The sequence below is a fragment of the Aulonocara sp. 'chitande type north' Nkhata Bay genome, linkage group LG11 (genome assembly GCF_057382095.1).
Source record: "Aulonocara sp. 'chitande type north' Nkhata Bay isolate Kocher_YH1m ecotype deep benthic linkage group LG11, A_spYH_male_GT1.1, whole genome shotgun sequence".
NCBI classification, from domain to species: domain Eukaryota; kingdom Metazoa; phylum Chordata; class Actinopteri; order Cichliformes; family Cichlidae; genus Aulonocara; species Aulonocara sp. 'chitande type north' Nkhata Bay.
This window is the reverse complement of record NC_141354.1, coordinates 19,945,105-19,962,545: the sequence shown is the minus strand read 5'-3', so window position 1 is coordinate 19,962,545 and position 17,441 is coordinate 19,945,105. Positions and strand designations below refer to the sequence as shown.

The following is a 17,441-nucleotide window of genomic DNA, read 5'->3' as shown; positions in this document are numbered from 1 at the left end:
TGTGTAGTTAGTGTGTAGTGTTGTGGATAGTTTTGTGTTGTGTGTCAGAACAATGAGGAGACTGCTGTCTCCAGGTAGAAACAGGAGTGATACACCTGCTGCTGTCAGACCTGCAGGTATCAGGCTGTGATGTTCTCCTTTATAGTGGACAGAAATATTTGGAGTGGCACAAATAATTTGTGTGGCATCTTATTGAATGCAGAACAGCTGATTGTTCTGTAAATAGTTTGAAGTGGTTATAAAAAAAAAAGGGTAAAATGTAAATGGCTGCAAATAACTTTGTTGTTTGTAAAACTTGTGCATATGATTTTAAAATTGACAATTTATATTTGCATTTAAAGTTATGAAATATGATTCATTAAACATGTTTGTGGTTGTTACAGTAAAAAATATAACTTTTTCTACTGTGATTTTATGTTTTTTGTCTGATTTTAGATCAATTGTGTTAATACAGTATGTAAAAAATGAAAACATGATTGTAAATTCAGACACGTGAGGTTGTGCTGAAAAGGACGATACCAAACAAGGCAAAGTAAATCGTTTTTAAAGGTAAAATGTGGAGGGAAAATCAAAAGTAGTTAAAAATGGCCAATTATACCCTGGACCCCAGAGGGTGAACGTTTTTTTAAAGTAATGCAATAGTTACTTTTCAAGTAATTAATTACTTTTAGAATATTGTAACTCAGTTACTAACTCTTTTACTTACTTTACTTTTTTGAAGAAGTAACTAGTAACTATAATTAATTACTTTTTCAAAGTAACTTGCCCAACACTGGTAACAACATAGTGTTTTGTTTCTTTCCATGAACAGGTCCTGACGAGTGAATAGTTTTTCAAGTGAATACGGTCAAATTAAACTAATTTGTTCCGTCCTCATTTACAGTTGCTAAAAGGGGTTAAGGATTTGAAGTGCACCTTAAAATCCTTACATTAAAAAGTGCGTCTGAAAAATACGGTAATGGTTCCTTTAATGGTCTTAATGTGAAAAAGAATCACAAGTGGGTGAGGATGGCCAAATTAACAAAAGAAGGCCGGCATTGAAGGGAATAAGTGCACTTCACTGAAGATGCTCACGAAGGCCATCTTCAACCGTGACATTCAGGTAAGACGGAGTTCTCTGTTTGGTTGAGTAGAAAGTGGAAGATATGTACAGTTAGTGGAGCTAGTTTATTAGAAGTGGATCCTAAAATTAAAAGAAAGGCACTTGATTTTTTTCATTCGTCCTTCAGTTTTACTCAACATCGTGAACATTTAAGATTTTTCATTTTTTGCTCAGTCACATTTTCATTTTATAAATGTGAACGACGTAATGTTTAACATGTTCTCTCCTGTGTCCTCAGACTGGGAACAAAGGCCACTCCTCTGTGGAGGATGCTAGAGCCGCTATGGAGCTTTACAAAGTGGTAGAACATGAGTGGGAGACGCAACTTGCTGCCAACTCAATGGCCAGTGTGGAAATTTCTTCATTTTCTGAAATGATCACTTTAGTAATAGTAATATTACTTTTTTGTCACTTAGTTACATACATATAGGATAACATCACATATGTTTCGTGCTTTGTTCCACACACACAGTTAAGCCATTGTGAGTAAGTTGAAGACAATCAGGGGGCGATTAAGAGAGAGACCCCTCTCTGACATGCGCACATTTTGTATGGCAGCTAGACCACTTCTCTAGTAAGCCAGTTCCTGACACCTAAGTGCATTCGATCCTCATTACCCTAGTAAATATAGCAGCAACAGTTCTAAGTTCCTTTGACATTTCTACTAAATTCTGACACATTACCTGAAACCCTAAAAATAGGATTTTGGAGACATTCCACTTCATTAAGGAATTTTATTGGGCTTAGAACATGCTTTGAGGACCCAGAGAATGAACTTCTTCTTAAAGAGCTAAATGTGATTGATAAAGCAGCACAAAGGAGTGTGTGTGATATTTGGTGATGCATGTGTAACTCCATCCCTAACAATACTGCTGAAAATGGTTCTTTTACAGAAACAGTCACTAAATTACAAACATTGCCTGATGCATTTAATGATGAAGTTTGAGAAACATGTCTCAGACCAAATGGCTTCCTTATCTTAACAACAGTTTCTCATAAATGAACAACTTAATTTAACTAAAGTGATAAAGCTGAACAACTAATGCTATTTCATATTTCCATGTGTAATCTGATATTTTTGGAATTTTTGGATCATTACTGCTATTTTGCATACAAATTTTAGACTATAAGAACGATTATAAATGACCAAAGGGTCATAGTGAGAGTGGGATGAACATTAAGTGTAAAATTGTATCTGATACTGTAGAATGATGCACATCGCGAAACTTCTCTGAGTATGCAATGTTGTTGATATTGTATGATGTTAGACTAGAAATTACCTTTGTATGATTTAGTGTGATTGATCAAAAGGTTGGAAATGTAATGGAAAATTTGTTATTCTCATTCAAATTGCTTAAATGCTTGTGTTCATGCTCAGGTGTGGCATTGTAATGTAAACTTCCACTGAACAGTCTAGAACTACATGAACTTATTTCAGCCTCAATAGTTGAAGACAACAACTCCCTTTGCAGGTGCTGATAACGCCAAGGGGGCGAGTAGAGTATCAGCGCTACGATTAAGACATGGGAGAATCTGACAGATTAGACCTGCTTATTCCATTAAATTAATGGTTATATTTGTGTAAGACAGTTTCAAACTTTCAGCACTGAGCAAAAGTAAAGAATACATATAGAATTAATAAATATAAATTAAATTATAATTTAGTGCAAATCTAATGTAAAGTTAAGTACGAACAGTAAGAACAGGTATTGCAGGTATTTTTTTTTTGTATATTAACTTCTACAGAAAAACAAAATTGTTTTAAAATTGCTTGCAGGAGGGAAAAAATCAACAAAGCTGTTCCAAAAAATATCTATATTTCTTAGACGTTCAGTGGCCAGAATTGGCCAGGTAAAGACTTGATCAAGCCCACTGGAAATATTAAGGAGGACATAAACTTTGAAGTTTTTACTGTATTTTCACAAGCTTTACAACATAACTCATAAAGCCCTCTCCCATTCCTACTAATACACCAAAGTAATTACATAATAAATAAATAATAAATATGAGAAAAATTTCTATTTTTTCACTGTCTACTATAGAAAAACCCAACATTTCTTAGCATTGAGCTATTACAACTTTTTCTGTAATTTTAAACACTTTACAAACGTGACAGATTTGTTTTTGATTTATAGGCGCATTTCTTTTGTCATGTAGAAAAACTGAGATATACTGCTGAAATTGCTCTTTTTTAATATTACAATTTTTGCAGGGATTAAATGCATTATGTTTAACTTCTTTATACTTAAAGCAAGAAGAGTTTCTTTGGTTCGGCCTAATTCAGATCAAAGTGGGCTGTATGTTGCCCACAATGTAAAATCAGTTTAGTGTCCCTGCTTTATATGGTTGTAAAAATGTTTAGGTCATGTTACTATTTGGTCACCAAGATCAAAGTGATCTTCCAAGAATGGTGACTCTATTTTTGAAATGGTAAGATGTGATTTTGCAACTTGTTGATCTTTTATCCTGAACATAACCTGCTCTAAAGCAGCTTATTGGCACAATTTCTAGGATTTAACATTTCTTGGTGATGACGATGCCCACATCTATCCTTAATCCCTCCCCATGACCCTGGATTAGATAAGCACAAGAAGATGGATGGATATATTGTTTACACACAGTAAAATATGATGTTCCCTTTCTCCTTTACTAAAAATGGCGCAAGAAATAAAATAAATAAAAACAAACCACAAACAGAATGTCTGTCTATACAGAGAAAATTGATACCTAACACATGCATGTCTCTAAGCTGTCATAGAGGCTTTAAGTGATAAACAGTGGTACATGTATGTGTCAGGATCATGATGTTCAGATGGATTAAAAGCTTAAAACCTTTCTTAATATTTAATATTTAAAATTCCTAAAAACAAAGAGCGGTTAAGTGGGAATTCTCCTTTTGTTGTCATTGTCCAAAACGCTTCAGAGCCACCAGCACAAAGTTTCTTGGAGAGAAGTTTGGGTTGAAGAGAGGAACAAGCTGACTGTTCACACCTGTAGAGAGACAGTAGAGGTTTGAGATAAATGGCTACACCACGCAATCATAATATTTAAGTTATGTGACAGCATCAACTGTCCAACCATTCTCTTGGAGGTAGATCATCCTATCCAGCAGCACCATTGTCTCCACCACAGGGGCCAGCAGCAGGGACAAGCTGAAGTACACCACCACCCTGCCCTGTTCCTTCAACATGGCCTCCACTCGCCCCAGGTCCAGGGGCAACTCAGGAGGCAGTCCGACCCGAGCCAGACCCAAACGAGCATATCTGGGAGGGATAACAAATGTAGACAAAACAGGACAGGATACTTAAGTCAGAAACTAAAATGATTCTTACAGAACGCAAATTATACATGCAGAAATGACACCAAATCTCTGCCTGTCTTTGTCCAGTACTCCTCCAGGGGCAGAGCAACCAAACACATGTGCCTCTTAAGAGGTTTTTATCTATATCACATATTATGATATCATCCAGTTGCCTAGCAACTACTGAGCAAACAGGGCTAAATTACCAATTCATGGCCTGTATAACACCTTCATGTCACTTTAATTTCACAATAACATATAATTCACATCCACAAAAGTTGAACTATGCAAGATATATATGTCGCCATCATGTTCTCTGGCAACCATCTAGTAGCAGGCTAAAATTTTCTAGCCTTCACGGCTTTACTTTTCTTTTTCTTAACTTTTATAATGTCTTCCTATGTTTTTATTTTTCTTGATTATCTTAATTGTACAGCACCTTGGTCAACAGTTGTTTTAAATGTGCAGTATAAATAAATTTTACTTTGCCTTTACAAACCAATATGAGCACAATGTATTACTTACATTTCATGACTATAACATCTTATTTATATCCACAAAAGTGGATTTACACTTCATATAGTAAAACATTATAATCATGTTGCCTAGCAACCACCTAGCATTGGGCAAAAATGACCACATTTTAGCATTTACGCACTGAAAGGCCAAACAATACTATAACATGGGCATGCACTGTTATTATGAATTTAGTGACCCTCCTCCTGTTGTACCAATTATTGCTGCATTTTCAGACAACTGACAAACCATATCAGCTGAAATGAAAGACCTGTGTAAATACCTGATGGATGCAATTTTTACTCACTCTATAAAAGGTAATAGGTGGGATTTCTTGATGGTCTGGATTCCTGCCCTGCGCAGATCTGGCCTTGTGTCTCTGATGAAGGTCTCAAGCATCGCTCTGTAACAGTGCGACCTGAGCAACTCGCTTTCTTCCCTGAGTCGCCGCACATAGTCCTCAACAGCATGACACGCCCCCTCTCGGGCCTTATAGGACAACTGATGTCCCGACAGCCCTGACACCCAGGAGCTCATCGGGTAGCCAAACTCTGACTGAACTGACTCTTGATCCAGTGTTGGTGGAGCAGGCGGTATGACCAGTCCTGGAGGGGTGGGGTTTTCTTTGGTTGTGATTTTCATGTAACAGCATGCCACTGAGGTGATGCCGCGCACATGCGGGCATTTGACAAAATGGCGGAGGAGGGTCGCACTGAGGTCACCGCAGGCATGGAGACCAGTCAGGACAAAGTTTGGATAGCCTTGAAGGCTGTCTTCCTCAGAGTATACCCCCTCGTGACTGTCAGAGTGGATGCATGAGCAGCATTTTTCATCAATGAATTCCACTCCGGACATCTTTTTTGACTTTTGTTGTTTTGACAGTTCAGACTCTTGAGAGTTAGAATCAGAACGAGCATAAGAAGTCTGAACTACATGGAGGCCTCCTTGTTGCACAGAGCCTCGCAGTTTCTTTTTGCTGGGTCCAGATGGAGTTGGGGGACCTTCACTGACATGATCTGCAGCTTTTAGCTGTCCGATGAAAGCCTCCCACGATGCCTTCGGGTTTACCCAACCGGCGATGTGGCGAGGAAAATTTTGTGCTGGAATGTGAGAGGAGCAGTTCTAGGAAGCAAAAGATGTTCATTAATATTTCTGTTGATATGCACTATAGTAGGAGGTAAAATGTCTATACAATGGATTCATTAAATATAATCATAATTAAAACTGTCACTGATTGGTAAATCACTAAATCATCACTATGTTATTCCCCTAGGCTTTAAAGAGCGTTTACGCAAATCTGAGGTCAACATTTCAAACTTAAAGCTTGATCATTAACTGTGTTTTTATCCAGTCTTACTTTTCAGTGAAAAAGCATCCAGAAACCACTACTGTTTGAGACTAGCTAGTGAAGAGGGTATCTAACAGGTAAAGAAGCTCATATTTTTCCAAGAGTTGATAGAGAGGAAACTACAACTTTAAAGAGTGAATAACTGTGCTTACATTTATCAGGTAGAAATAAACAAATTCCAGGTGAATGGCAATGTTGCCCTGCGTCTGCTAAAGGTGGAAAAGCCCACCGTTTGCTAAGAGGGTCAACAAATTATCCAGAAGGGTGATATGCCAGTGTTTACACTTTGTATTTGCTGCCCCCAAGTGGCAAAAATGGAAGTGTCAGGCTTAATCTTGCCTTTGAACAGACATCACGGAGGATGCCGACTTTAACTCACAGTGCTTTGTCAACTCAACACAGTTCAGTTCTTATTTATAGGTTTGGACTTTTTGGACCCAGAATGCTCTTCTTGACAACAAGCTTTTTATAAAGAGGAAAAACATGGAAAAACTATGTTTGAAAATAGTAAATAATAATTAATAAGGAAGAGTCAATGGTAGAGCATTACACAAAATACTTAAGTATTCTATTAACCTTACAGGACATTTAGAGTTCTCTGAGATCCAAACTTTATTTAGAAACTTATAGGTGTGCAATAATATTAGAAAATCACTAACCTTTTTCTGCTTCTCCTTCTCCAAGGCCCACACCAACTGTCCATCAAACTTGGATGCCATAGTAACCAGGGTTGGATCAGCTTCAATAGCAGTCACAGAAAGTCCAAGTCCAAAGGACAGGAAACGAGTCAGGTGACCCTGGTTAGGCAAAAATGGAACTCAGGGTTTACTGTGGCAAGATTTACTGCTTTATTTTTGATTTCAACTCTTAAAAATTTGCATGAAAATTGATTTTATAGACTTTTACTACAGAAGCATGAAATCTAATTCCATTCCCATTAACATTAAAGTGCTACCTTAAAAAATGTATTGATGTGCTTATGGGTTAAAATCATGCGACTATGAGTGATACCTGCCCAGAGCCCACATCGACCACTCTGTTGCAATCAGTCTGCTCACAAAGTTGCTTAACCAGCTGCAAATATAAAAATATATATTAAAAACATTCTAAGCAGAAAAGCCAAGACGTGCTAAAGCAGCCACCTGTAAGCATACATACTGTGCCGAGCTTGCGAATCTCATGCTGTTTCTTGGGTTTAACATGCTTCCTGAAAATGTGACCCAGGAGGGAGCTCTGACTGTGATTTTCCAGGAACTCCTTTGGCTTCACTGACCCACCTACTCTGCATCCCTCACTCCTGCTCTCCCTAGGAAATGCCAGGGCATGGGCTGTGGCACGGAAAGCCAAGAGAGTCAGAGGCCACACTGAAGGATATCTGTAATGAGAAAGTTTTTAGGCAATTAATTACCTAATAAGGGGATGTTTTTATTGATATGATATTATATGAAGAGCACAGGATGTCTAATTTATGCTTACTTTGCCTAAATAAACAAATGAATGTATGAATTAATTCAATTTTGTAAAACAAGGCAACCAAACCTTCTGGGCTTTGCTAAAATCAACTTTGCTTTTGATTCTTTAGTTTTTTGAGTTTGATTTGGATATTTGCAACCTTGCTTTAAGGATATATAAAGGGCCTAATAACAATCCAGTAGTACCTCCTGTCTTCATGAGTGGCATCCAGCAATAGGTCTGCAATCTGTGGATATGACAGGTCCTGCAACACAGGCTGCCAGCTGCTGGGTAATGTGTGCCACAGATCTTCTGTGAAAAATTCCTGTAGAAGGGATAACAAACTGATAAGAATCCAGCTGTTGCACTGTGTAAATAAGGCTTGATTACAATTCATATACCATACTTTACAGTCATGTGAAAAACTAAGTAAACCCTTACTACGTCCACAGAAATTAGAAGGGTACACAACAGCCACTCAGTGCTAATTAAATGCACTTGATTAACTGATCATCAGCAAGCATGACCACCCTTAATAAAGCAGAGGTTTTGGCAATTTGCTCGTCTGGAGCATTTAGGTGTAATCTACATTCTTTCGAGGAGTGGACGTTCCAGCAAATTCACTTTGAGGTCGGTGCTTAGAGAAACTCCCAAGAAAACCCAAGAGCTACATCTTAGAGTGAGACTACGGGTCTCAGTTAAGATGTTAAATGTTAAAGCTCATGTCAGTATGACAAGAAAAAGACTGAACAAGTATTAACTTGTTTGAAAACAAGTAATTTTTTCACTTGTTTTGAAAATTAACAACTTAATTTTGCAGAATTTGATCTCTACAAAACTGGATCTCTACAAAATTCCTCAATGTCCTTTGGACATATGAATGAAACCAAAGTGGAGATAGCTGGCCCTAATGAACAGCACCACATTAGATTATCAGCACAACACACATCATACCAACTACTAAGCACCGTGCTGGAGGGATGATGATTTGGACTTGTTTTGCTGTCACAGGATCTGGGCAGTCATTAATCGACTATGAACTCTGTATACCAAAGTATTCTACAGCCAACTATCAGATCATCTGTCTGACGGCTGAAGCCTGGGTTAAACTAGGTTATGCAAGGGACTGATGATCTCAAGCCCTCAGCAAATCTACAATAGAATGGCAGAAAAAGAAAAGGATCAATGTGTTCCAATGGTCCAGTCAAAGTCCAGACCTCAACCTGAATGAAATGCTGTGATAGAGCCTTAAGAGAGTTTTGCATAAAGAAATTCTTGCAAACCCCAGTTTCACTGATCTACTTGTCTCGCAAAGGTAAACAATCACTCGTCACTAGCTGGCACTATTGGCTTTGACATATACAAAACAAGTAAATAAATGTGCACAATAACATTTAGTTTTAGAGACCTGGTTATTGACTTATTCCAAACGCAACAAAAAACAAAACCACTGGGCAAGCTGCATACTTCAGAAATATCTATCGATACGCACAATTATGTAGGAGTCGGAGAGGTGGTTGTACTGAGACAGAAAGGTGGCCAGTTGCTTGGCTAGTTCCCTCTGCTGCTCCGCTGTGAAACGTGTTGTAAACATCTCGACATCCTGAAGGTAATGCTAACAAGTTAGCTCGTTAACGTCGTTTTATTTTATTTTTCTAGTTAAGACCGAGTGTGTCTGAAATACCAAAACTATTACAACCATCTCTATAAAATACAATTTTAACGTTAAAAGTATTTCCTTTAAATGTCTGAACTGATAATTGCTTTTAGCCACTAGCTTGTTTCCGTCGCTACCTACAACTTTCACGTTTTTCAATAGAATCGTGATGCATTTAGGTACTCGCCGTAATTTTAGACACAAGTGCACAAAATTTTTTTAAAATTAGAATCTTAATTTTAAACTTTAGAAAACAGTCTTCTACTTGGTTCCTTATATGCATCTGATATGGGGTTTTATTAATAACTTATAATAAATCACTCCCTACTGTGAGCAAATAGTACATTATTTAGGAATTAGTGGAAAGGATACTACAAAAGACGTTTAAAGAGTTTTAGTTTAGTATATTACTTAAAGTTATTGTGCATGTCAGTTTTACAATATTTTATGATTTCAAAGAAATATAATAGAGAGGCTTTGAGATACCAGAGATAAAAGTATTCAAACCAATCTGGAATTTTCAAGATGAACAAAGGGTATCCAAAGGCAACATGCCCCGGATGTAGATCATCTGTTCTGGGCAGGAGGATTCGTTCGGTTCACGTGTAGCAGGTCTGGTTTTATGTTTCTAAAAGTTAATTTTAGACATTTCCTTTGAGGGCATATATCGCTATCGACCGACCAAATGTTCACAAGCAGAAAGAGAAACTGTCCATTGAGAGAGACTGTCAATAAACAGTGTTTGGTGTCCAACGTTAGCGTTAGCGGGCTAACCTTAGCAGTTATTAGCTAATGTTAGTATTAGAAGATATAGCAGTATTAGCAGTAGTGGCATCCACCAAGTGCAGCTGATGAGGTTTCCTGATGCCTGCTCAGTCATCCAGGTAAGGAAATCAGGTTTCCTTACCTTCAGGTTTCCCCAACTTTATAAACAATACGGTTTGTAAAGTTTGAATCTGCGACACGATGGGACAGTTACTGTGCCTGCTCATTTACCAGTTGCTTATAAATCCCGTATAAAGTTAGCTTTAAGATTTTATATTTCCAGAATCCCTCAGGTTGCCATGTTAAGTTGGGAAAAGTGTTGACCCTTCCATCCACGACCACAAACTATCAGGTCGCAAAAAGTAAACAATTAAAACAGAAAACATCTATTGTGAAAGGATGGAACAGTACCAATGTTTACATTGTCAATCTGGCAACTTCAATGTTTTCTAGTTTCCCGGACAAGTCCAGATTGATGTTACGTCCCCAAATTGGTTAGATAATTAGATATATGGATACTTTATTCAATTTTACGAGCAAAATTATTGTGTTATAACAACAGGATAAAGAATAAAAATAGTACAGTCTACAGTTATAAGCAGCATAGTTGAAGCCAAAATGCTACATGCTCATAGTGATGACTTTACAACTTGAGTGAAAAAAAGTGCACAAATTTTTATATATACTACAGGGATTAAAAACAGAGCATTTTAAGAAATGAAATGAGTTAAAAAGTAAAGATAAGACTTAGATTGTGCAAGAAATTAGTGAAAATTATATTAGTGAATGATATATACACTCCAAATCTAACAAACGACTGTATAACAGTAAAATACTGAGATATATCTGTAAAATGTTGTGCCTGAGAAGTGTGTTCACCTCACAGAAAGAAGAGTTATTGGACAGTTCCACAGAGAACAGTAACAATGATTTCCTGAAGTGTTCTTTGCCTAGAAAAGTATCTGAAAATTTGCAGGCATTTTCAGGCACTCGGTCTGATTGGTTATAATTCTGCAAATCCAGGCACAGTTTGATAATATTGTGTTTGCCTTGCAGGATGAGACTTCTAAACTGGACTAAACCCAACAAGGACCTGTTGAAGGATTACAAATAAGCAGATCTATGAGATTGTTTTGTGGGAACGTGTGTGTTTTGAAATTATTTAATTTGATGTAAACATGTCAGACATTTGGATTAATTTATCTCATGATGAAACTGCACCGAAAAAAGCTCTAGCAGGCAAGGTAAACAGGAAAAAAGAGTGGCTGCGTAGAAAGAGGCACAACCGTGGAGCAAAGGGGTACAGGGAAGGTAAACAAAAGAACAACCAGTATAGGCAAGACTTCAGACAGAGCCAAACACCACTTCAGAATGGTGCGTCCATTAAATGCCCACCAGCTTCCACTTCCACACAAAGCAAAAGTTTATCGTATCTGGCCAGTGCACACAGTAGTTCCATGCCTCCATGTGGTGAAAAACCAAAGGAGCCCCTGAAATCATCAGCCAGCAGCCCTGGTTCCTCAGTATCAAGCACCTGTAAGCCCATCACCATGTCATCAGGGAACCCTTCTAAGTATGTCGCTATTGACTGTGAGATGGTTGGCACGGGACCAAAGAGCCTCAGTGAGCTTGCACGCTGCAGTATAGTTTCCTATGAAGGAGATGTGATTTACGATAAGTTTATCAAGCCCTCTGCACGAGTCACAGACTATCGCACTCGATGGAGCGGCATCCGACGCCGTGACCTCGTCAATGCCATGCCATTCACCAAGGCCAGGATGGAGGTGAGAAAAGTGTACTTTTTTTTAAACGATTTAGCATGTTCTTTTACATTGTAAAATGCTTGTCATCAGAGGAGTTAAGAGAGAGAGATTTGGGCAAAAATATTGAATTTAAATGTAAAGGAGAACTCAACAACTGCAAAGATGCTGGAAGATATGTAAGTACCAGTGTTATTATAGCTAATATATAATTTATATAGTTATAGTTAATATAGTTATTAATTTGACAGCTAACCAGCACTAAAATATATTGTCAGATAAAACACATTTTAATCCGGATGAACGCACAACATGTGTGAGGTACCATACAAGTTGCAGCTAGTGTAAAGACACAGTAAATAACAGCAATTAAAGACAACTGCAGGAATAATTTATCATCCTAATCCATTTTTGTCCGTTTATCCTGTTCTGGGTTACAGTTGGTCTGGAGCCTGTTGTAGCTGTCTAGCTGCTATCACAGGGTTATCACAGGGTTTTAAAAGGGCTAACAACAAAGAGCCTGACAACCATTTACACACAAAATACAATCTCCAATTGACCTAACATGTATGCGTTTGGAGTATGGACCCACTAATGAAAATTAAAAATACAAAAATAAAATGAAATGATAATTAAGTTTCCTAACACTTATGGTAGTTAAATGTATTTGTTGTTAGTTTTATAAAAAGCTGTTGTTAAAAAGGGAGCACACTTATGGTCAGGTAAGGTATCCTTGAAACGAACTTCACAGTTTCATGCAGACCGGTGCTAATATTAATTAATTTGTTTAGGTAAACCAACTGTTAATTTATATATGTTTTACTGTTTAAATTTATTTACTGGTTCCTTTTAATGGTCTTAATTTGAAAAAAGAATCACAACTGGGTTAAGATGTCCAAATTAACTTTAATTTAGACATTATTTCATTCCATTGTAGGATTTGATTTTTGCAGCGTCCATTACTCTGTATAAATCATATGAGTTTAGTAAATAAGATGTTTTTTTTTATCCGTTGGTACTACAGATACTGTCGCTGATTAAGGGTAAGGTGGTGGTTGGCCATGCCATCCACAATGACTTCAAGGTGATTGGTTACTGTCATCCCCCCGAGCTGACCAGGGACACTTCTCGAATTCCTCTCCTGAACCAGATGGCCGGCATTGAAGGGAATAAGTGCACTTCACTGAAGACGCTCACGAAGGCCATTTTCAACCGTGACATTCAGGTAAGACAGAGTTCTCTGTTTGGTTGAATACAAAATGGAAGATATGTACAGTTAGTGGAGCTAGTTTATTAGAAATTATAATAATTGACATTAATTACACACCAGGACACCAGTAATTTTTTTTATGTGAATCACTAACAGCAGTGTTTTTCTCACAGAATTATATCGAATTCAACACAAATATTTACCATAGAAGATTTTTGGTTTTGAATTATTTTCTTCTTCTTTTTTTTACCCTGGAATCCTCTTTCATGTAGTGGGCTGTTGTCAATGACAAATTTAAACTGAAACCTGGGTAGAAAACCAGTTTTTCAACTAAAAGGTTAATATCATGTAATGTCATCATGATTATATAAATGTGACCAACATAATGCTTAACATGTCCTCTCTTGTGTCCTCAGACTGGGAACAAAGGCCACTCCTCTGTGGAGGATGCTAGAGCCACTATGGAGCTTTACAAAGTGGTGGAACATGAGTGGGAGACGCAACTTGCTGCTAACTCAACGGCCATGTTGGGGTAAAACACTTGATATGGCGGGCATGCAGTTTGGACAGCGGAATTTAACTGTCTCATTGTTGTGTGAATAACCAAACCAGGAGAACTGCAATTGCTCATTCAACAAACCGGATAACCTTCTACCAGCTGCCTGAATTTAAATAAAACTGTACTGTTGTCAGTGGAGGGGAAGAATGTGAATATCTGTTGGAGCTGAAACTTCTTCTACATCAATTTAAGCTTGATTTGTACTACTTGATGAAATCTATGCCTTACCATTACATCTGTATCATCCCAGAAGTGTATCTAGATTGGTCCATTTGATAGTAAAATATGTGAGTCACACAATGATATTGTTTCATTGAAACAATGTGTTGTATCTGGCTTTCTCAAAAAAGCTAACACAGTTGCCAGTTTTCAGCCAGTGTTTTTTTTTTAAACCATGAAAGTCTGTATACAGACAGATATATTATCGACCTAAAGAAGCCTACATTGAAATATATGGTAGCACTGCAGCAGAAATATTGGTAGAAGTATAACTACCAAGGCTTTTAAATTAAGTTTAATCAGATGTAAGAAGTAATTCTGTACATGCTTGTAAATAATTGCACAAGTAAATTCCAGGAGGAGTCTGCTCACTGCTGGGACTTTCTAGAAGGACGTTGGTGTTGGTATAGAGGCAGGTGTTTTTGAAGACACTTCTCTTTTCTGTTTCAGTAAAGATGAGTGTTTTATATGTATTTGCTGCAAGTCCAACAAGATGAGCTCAGTGTCATCCTTAATGGAAGAGTAATGAAGACGCATTTGTCCAAACTCCAAAAGTAAACATGCAAAAGCTGCAATGGCCATTATGGTCCTGCAGAGATTCAGTGCAGGACTATAAATCAAGCTTTAATTGCAGTAGTTACATTTTGTGTCAGGGTTTTACACTGTGTTCAAATGGTGCTCATGCCACTTGGGGGCAGTCATGTCTTTGCTGGAACATTATTATGTGATGTAAACAGTTTCTAGCTTTTCACATGTTTTTTGTTTTTTGTTGTTTTTTTACTAAATCAGCACTGGGCTGTAGTAGGACCGCATTTTATCAAGAGTCATGTAAACACTGCAAATAAATGGTCTTATATTCTTACCATGTGAACGCCAGTGAAAAAGAAAGTGAGCCCTGACTAAAAGAGCGTTAGTCAAACATCTAATTTTATTCAGGACCATAGAACAAAGACTTAACCCCTGAGTCATCTGTGTAGACTTTATTAATATGTTTTAAGGACCGAATTGTTAATATCACAGACATCTATAAAGCGTGCATTGTTAAATTTATTGGAGTTAGTTATCATTAAAAAACACAAAAATCAAGAATTGATCAACTTCATTCCCATTCCCCAAAATACTTCTGTTTAGACTTCAGGGTCCACACTGCTAGCCACTGGTTTGATCTTCCATTTCTCCTGTTACAGGAGTGGTCTGAGTGCCCAGTTAATCATCTTCCCTCTTTCAACTTCTTTTCCACCAAGTTCAAGAAACATAAGTGGTGACTTTCTGAATTTGTGCAATTTTCTATGCAATGTCTGTTGGAATATGTTATTCACTCTACTGTCATCCTGATTTTAAAATCTATAAATCATTACAGCAGTAATTTTGTGGCGTTACTGTAATTGGGTGTAAAGAAACCAACAAAACTGAGATAACGTTCAAATACTTATGTGCACAAAACACTGTTTAACTTTTCAGTTTGAAACACTCCTCGCTGTTTTTTCCACATTCGTTTTTTAATGTGGAAAAAAAACAAGCAACGGTGCCATCTGTGGCCATTTGAGGTAGTGAAAGATGTCTTTGTAGTGCCCGTTTGCATCAGTGTGTAGAAACTTCATAAGTGGCAGCACATAAAGAGCCCCAAATATGACCATGAAGCTAGTGAGTCTGTGAATGCAGATTTCCTGTCCCAGTGAATTCATGACCTATTTAAATTAAAGGTTAAAATTGCTTCCCAAAAAAGGTGCCTGGAAGTGTCTGTTGATGTCTGCACCTTTCTAAAATTCTTTTAGAAAGACTTTGATACTATCTCCTCATCTGAACAGCATAAATGAGCTCTATGGTAGTCTCTGATACACGACTGAGGAATAGGAAGTACATCAGTTTGAAAAACGGATGCCTCACAGGTCCTCTGTTGGCAGCTTCATTACCCTCTACAAAGCATTAGTCTCAAAATCAACAGTGAGCAGTCGACTCCGGGAAACTGGCCTTGTAGACAGAGTTGCAAAGAAAAAAAAAAAGACCTGTCTGGCCCTAGCCAATAGAGGGAATGGTTAAGATGGTCAAAAATGTGCAAACACTGGGCAAGGCAAATTCAAGAAGAAAATAAGATTTCGGGTTAACGGGTTTATTTATAAGACTAGATGCCATTTGTCAGGAAATACCTTTACATTTCCAGTTCCTTTTGGTGGGGAAATATAAAGGCAAAGTGAGAGATTTGTGCATGATCAAAGGCATCATGATAAGGAAAGTTTGACTATTTTTCAGTGTGGATACTAGTTGATTGGAGCAGGTTTGTTTTCCAATAGGACAATGACAAAGCTCCAAAGGATGCAAAAAGTATGTAAAGAAGCTGTGGGCTGGTACTCTGTATTGGAGTCAAGTCACTGGATTTCAACCCCATTAAGCACTTTTGGCAACCAGCCCACCATATAGTGCATACATGTTCTGTCAATAGTGTCTACAGTATGTCTGTGAAGGTTCTCAGTCCAGGTCATCGTAGTCTAAGGAGCTTGAAAAGAAAAGCGTCTGGACTTCTAGTGTCTACGGCATAGTCATATATATGCATAACATTGTTTTCCACATATCCTGGCTTTTAATTTGAAAAAAACAAACAAACAAAAAACTCATAAAATGAAAAGCAGAGCACAGCAATTCTAACTTATGTTGTTCCAGATTCCTTCAATAAATTGCATGCTGAATGTCAAAGGTCTACAAGAGTATAATCGCTGCCAGTTGATGATTCTTTTACCAAAACAAAGATTGAAGGACAAAATTTAAAATAATTATTCTTTTTTGTATGTTCCAGTGCATTCTGGTACATCCTGCAGATGCATAGAATTGATGTCTATATCTAAAACAGCAATCATTATGGCTCCAATGGCCTGATAGCTGAGTTCTGAGATTACTTATTGTTAGTGTTGCTTTTCGTCTCAGAATTCACCCCTTTTTAAAAGTCTTTTGACAGAACAGACCTTGGTCAAATGTCAGATCTGACAAATGGCACAAAGCGTATGAATTCCCTGTTTTATTGAAGGCTAGCCTTTCCACAGAGCACATCAGCAGCTGCATCAACATATTTCTACTCTTCCAACTTTACACCACTTTGCTGGTGTAAGCATACGATTCTTCCACAGTCTCATACTGTTCCACTTTATGTCCCCTTTGGCAGCTGTTTGTCCTTAAAGGTGAACGTATCAGCATTTTTCCCCCACTGTGAATTCAGCTGTAGTGAATTAATTATACAGAATGCCATCCTTCCTGAGAAAGCAACACCAGACACATCTGCTATAGCAGAGAAGCTCATTAAAATAGTAAGAACATACCAAACGTCACAGGCAATACTGCACACAAACACCAACAGTGATTCACCAGCACTTTCTAGGTCTTTGTTAGAAAATCTCTACATACACCAAAACACCATGCTGTCACACCCTGAGAGCTCAGCAGCACAGATTTATTGGATTCAGCACACATCCACTTTGTTTTATACTGGTATTAATTGGGGTAATTTCTTAGCAACAGTGGGTCAGATCTGTTTAATGTGATTGTGGTAGCACAAGGGTACTC

General features: G+C 37.6%; 2 protein-coding genes across 3 annotated transcripts; one reads left to right on the top strand and one right to left on the bottom strand.

Moving 5' to 3' along the window:
• Positions 1 to 1,516: 1,516 nt before the first annotated feature.
• Positions 1,517 to 9,529, bottom strand: mettl25b (methyltransferase like 25B). Its single transcript, XM_086310980.1, has 8 exons — positions 9,212 to 9,529; positions 7,926 to 8,044; positions 7,426 to 7,642; positions 7,279 to 7,341; positions 6,927 to 7,064; positions 5,227 to 6,041; positions 4,181 to 4,365; positions 1,517 to 4,093 (listed from the first exon to the last, which is right to left on the bottom strand). Exons 1-8 carry the CDS (start codon positions 9,311 to 9,313, stop codon positions 4,005 to 4,007), a joined length of 1,728 nt encoding a protein of 575 aa, XP_086167106.1. The 5' UTR covers positions 9,314 to 9,529; the 3' UTR covers positions 1,517 to 4,004.
• A 387-nt stretch (positions 9,530 to 9,916) lies between these two features.
• isg20l2 (interferon stimulated exonuclease gene 20-like 2) lies at positions 9,917 to 15,631 on the top strand. 2 transcript variants are annotated; one of them, XM_086310979.1, is made up of 4 exons: positions 9,917 to 9,988; positions 11,198 to 11,925; positions 12,926 to 13,126; positions 13,528 to 15,631. In XM_086310979.1, the coding sequence occupies exons 2-4, from the start codon at positions 11,320 to 11,322 to the stop codon at positions 13,645 to 13,647; spliced, it is 927 nt and encodes a 308-aa protein (XP_086167105.1). In that variant the 5' UTR covers positions 9,917 to 9,988; positions 11,198 to 11,319; the 3' UTR covers positions 13,648 to 15,631. The 2 variants fall into 2 exon arrangements, with proteins under 2 accessions (XP_086167105.1, XP_086167104.1); XM_086310978.1 differs by having other exon boundaries at positions 9,940 to 10,260.
• The last annotated feature ends 1,810 nt before the right edge of the window (positions 15,632 to 17,441 follow it).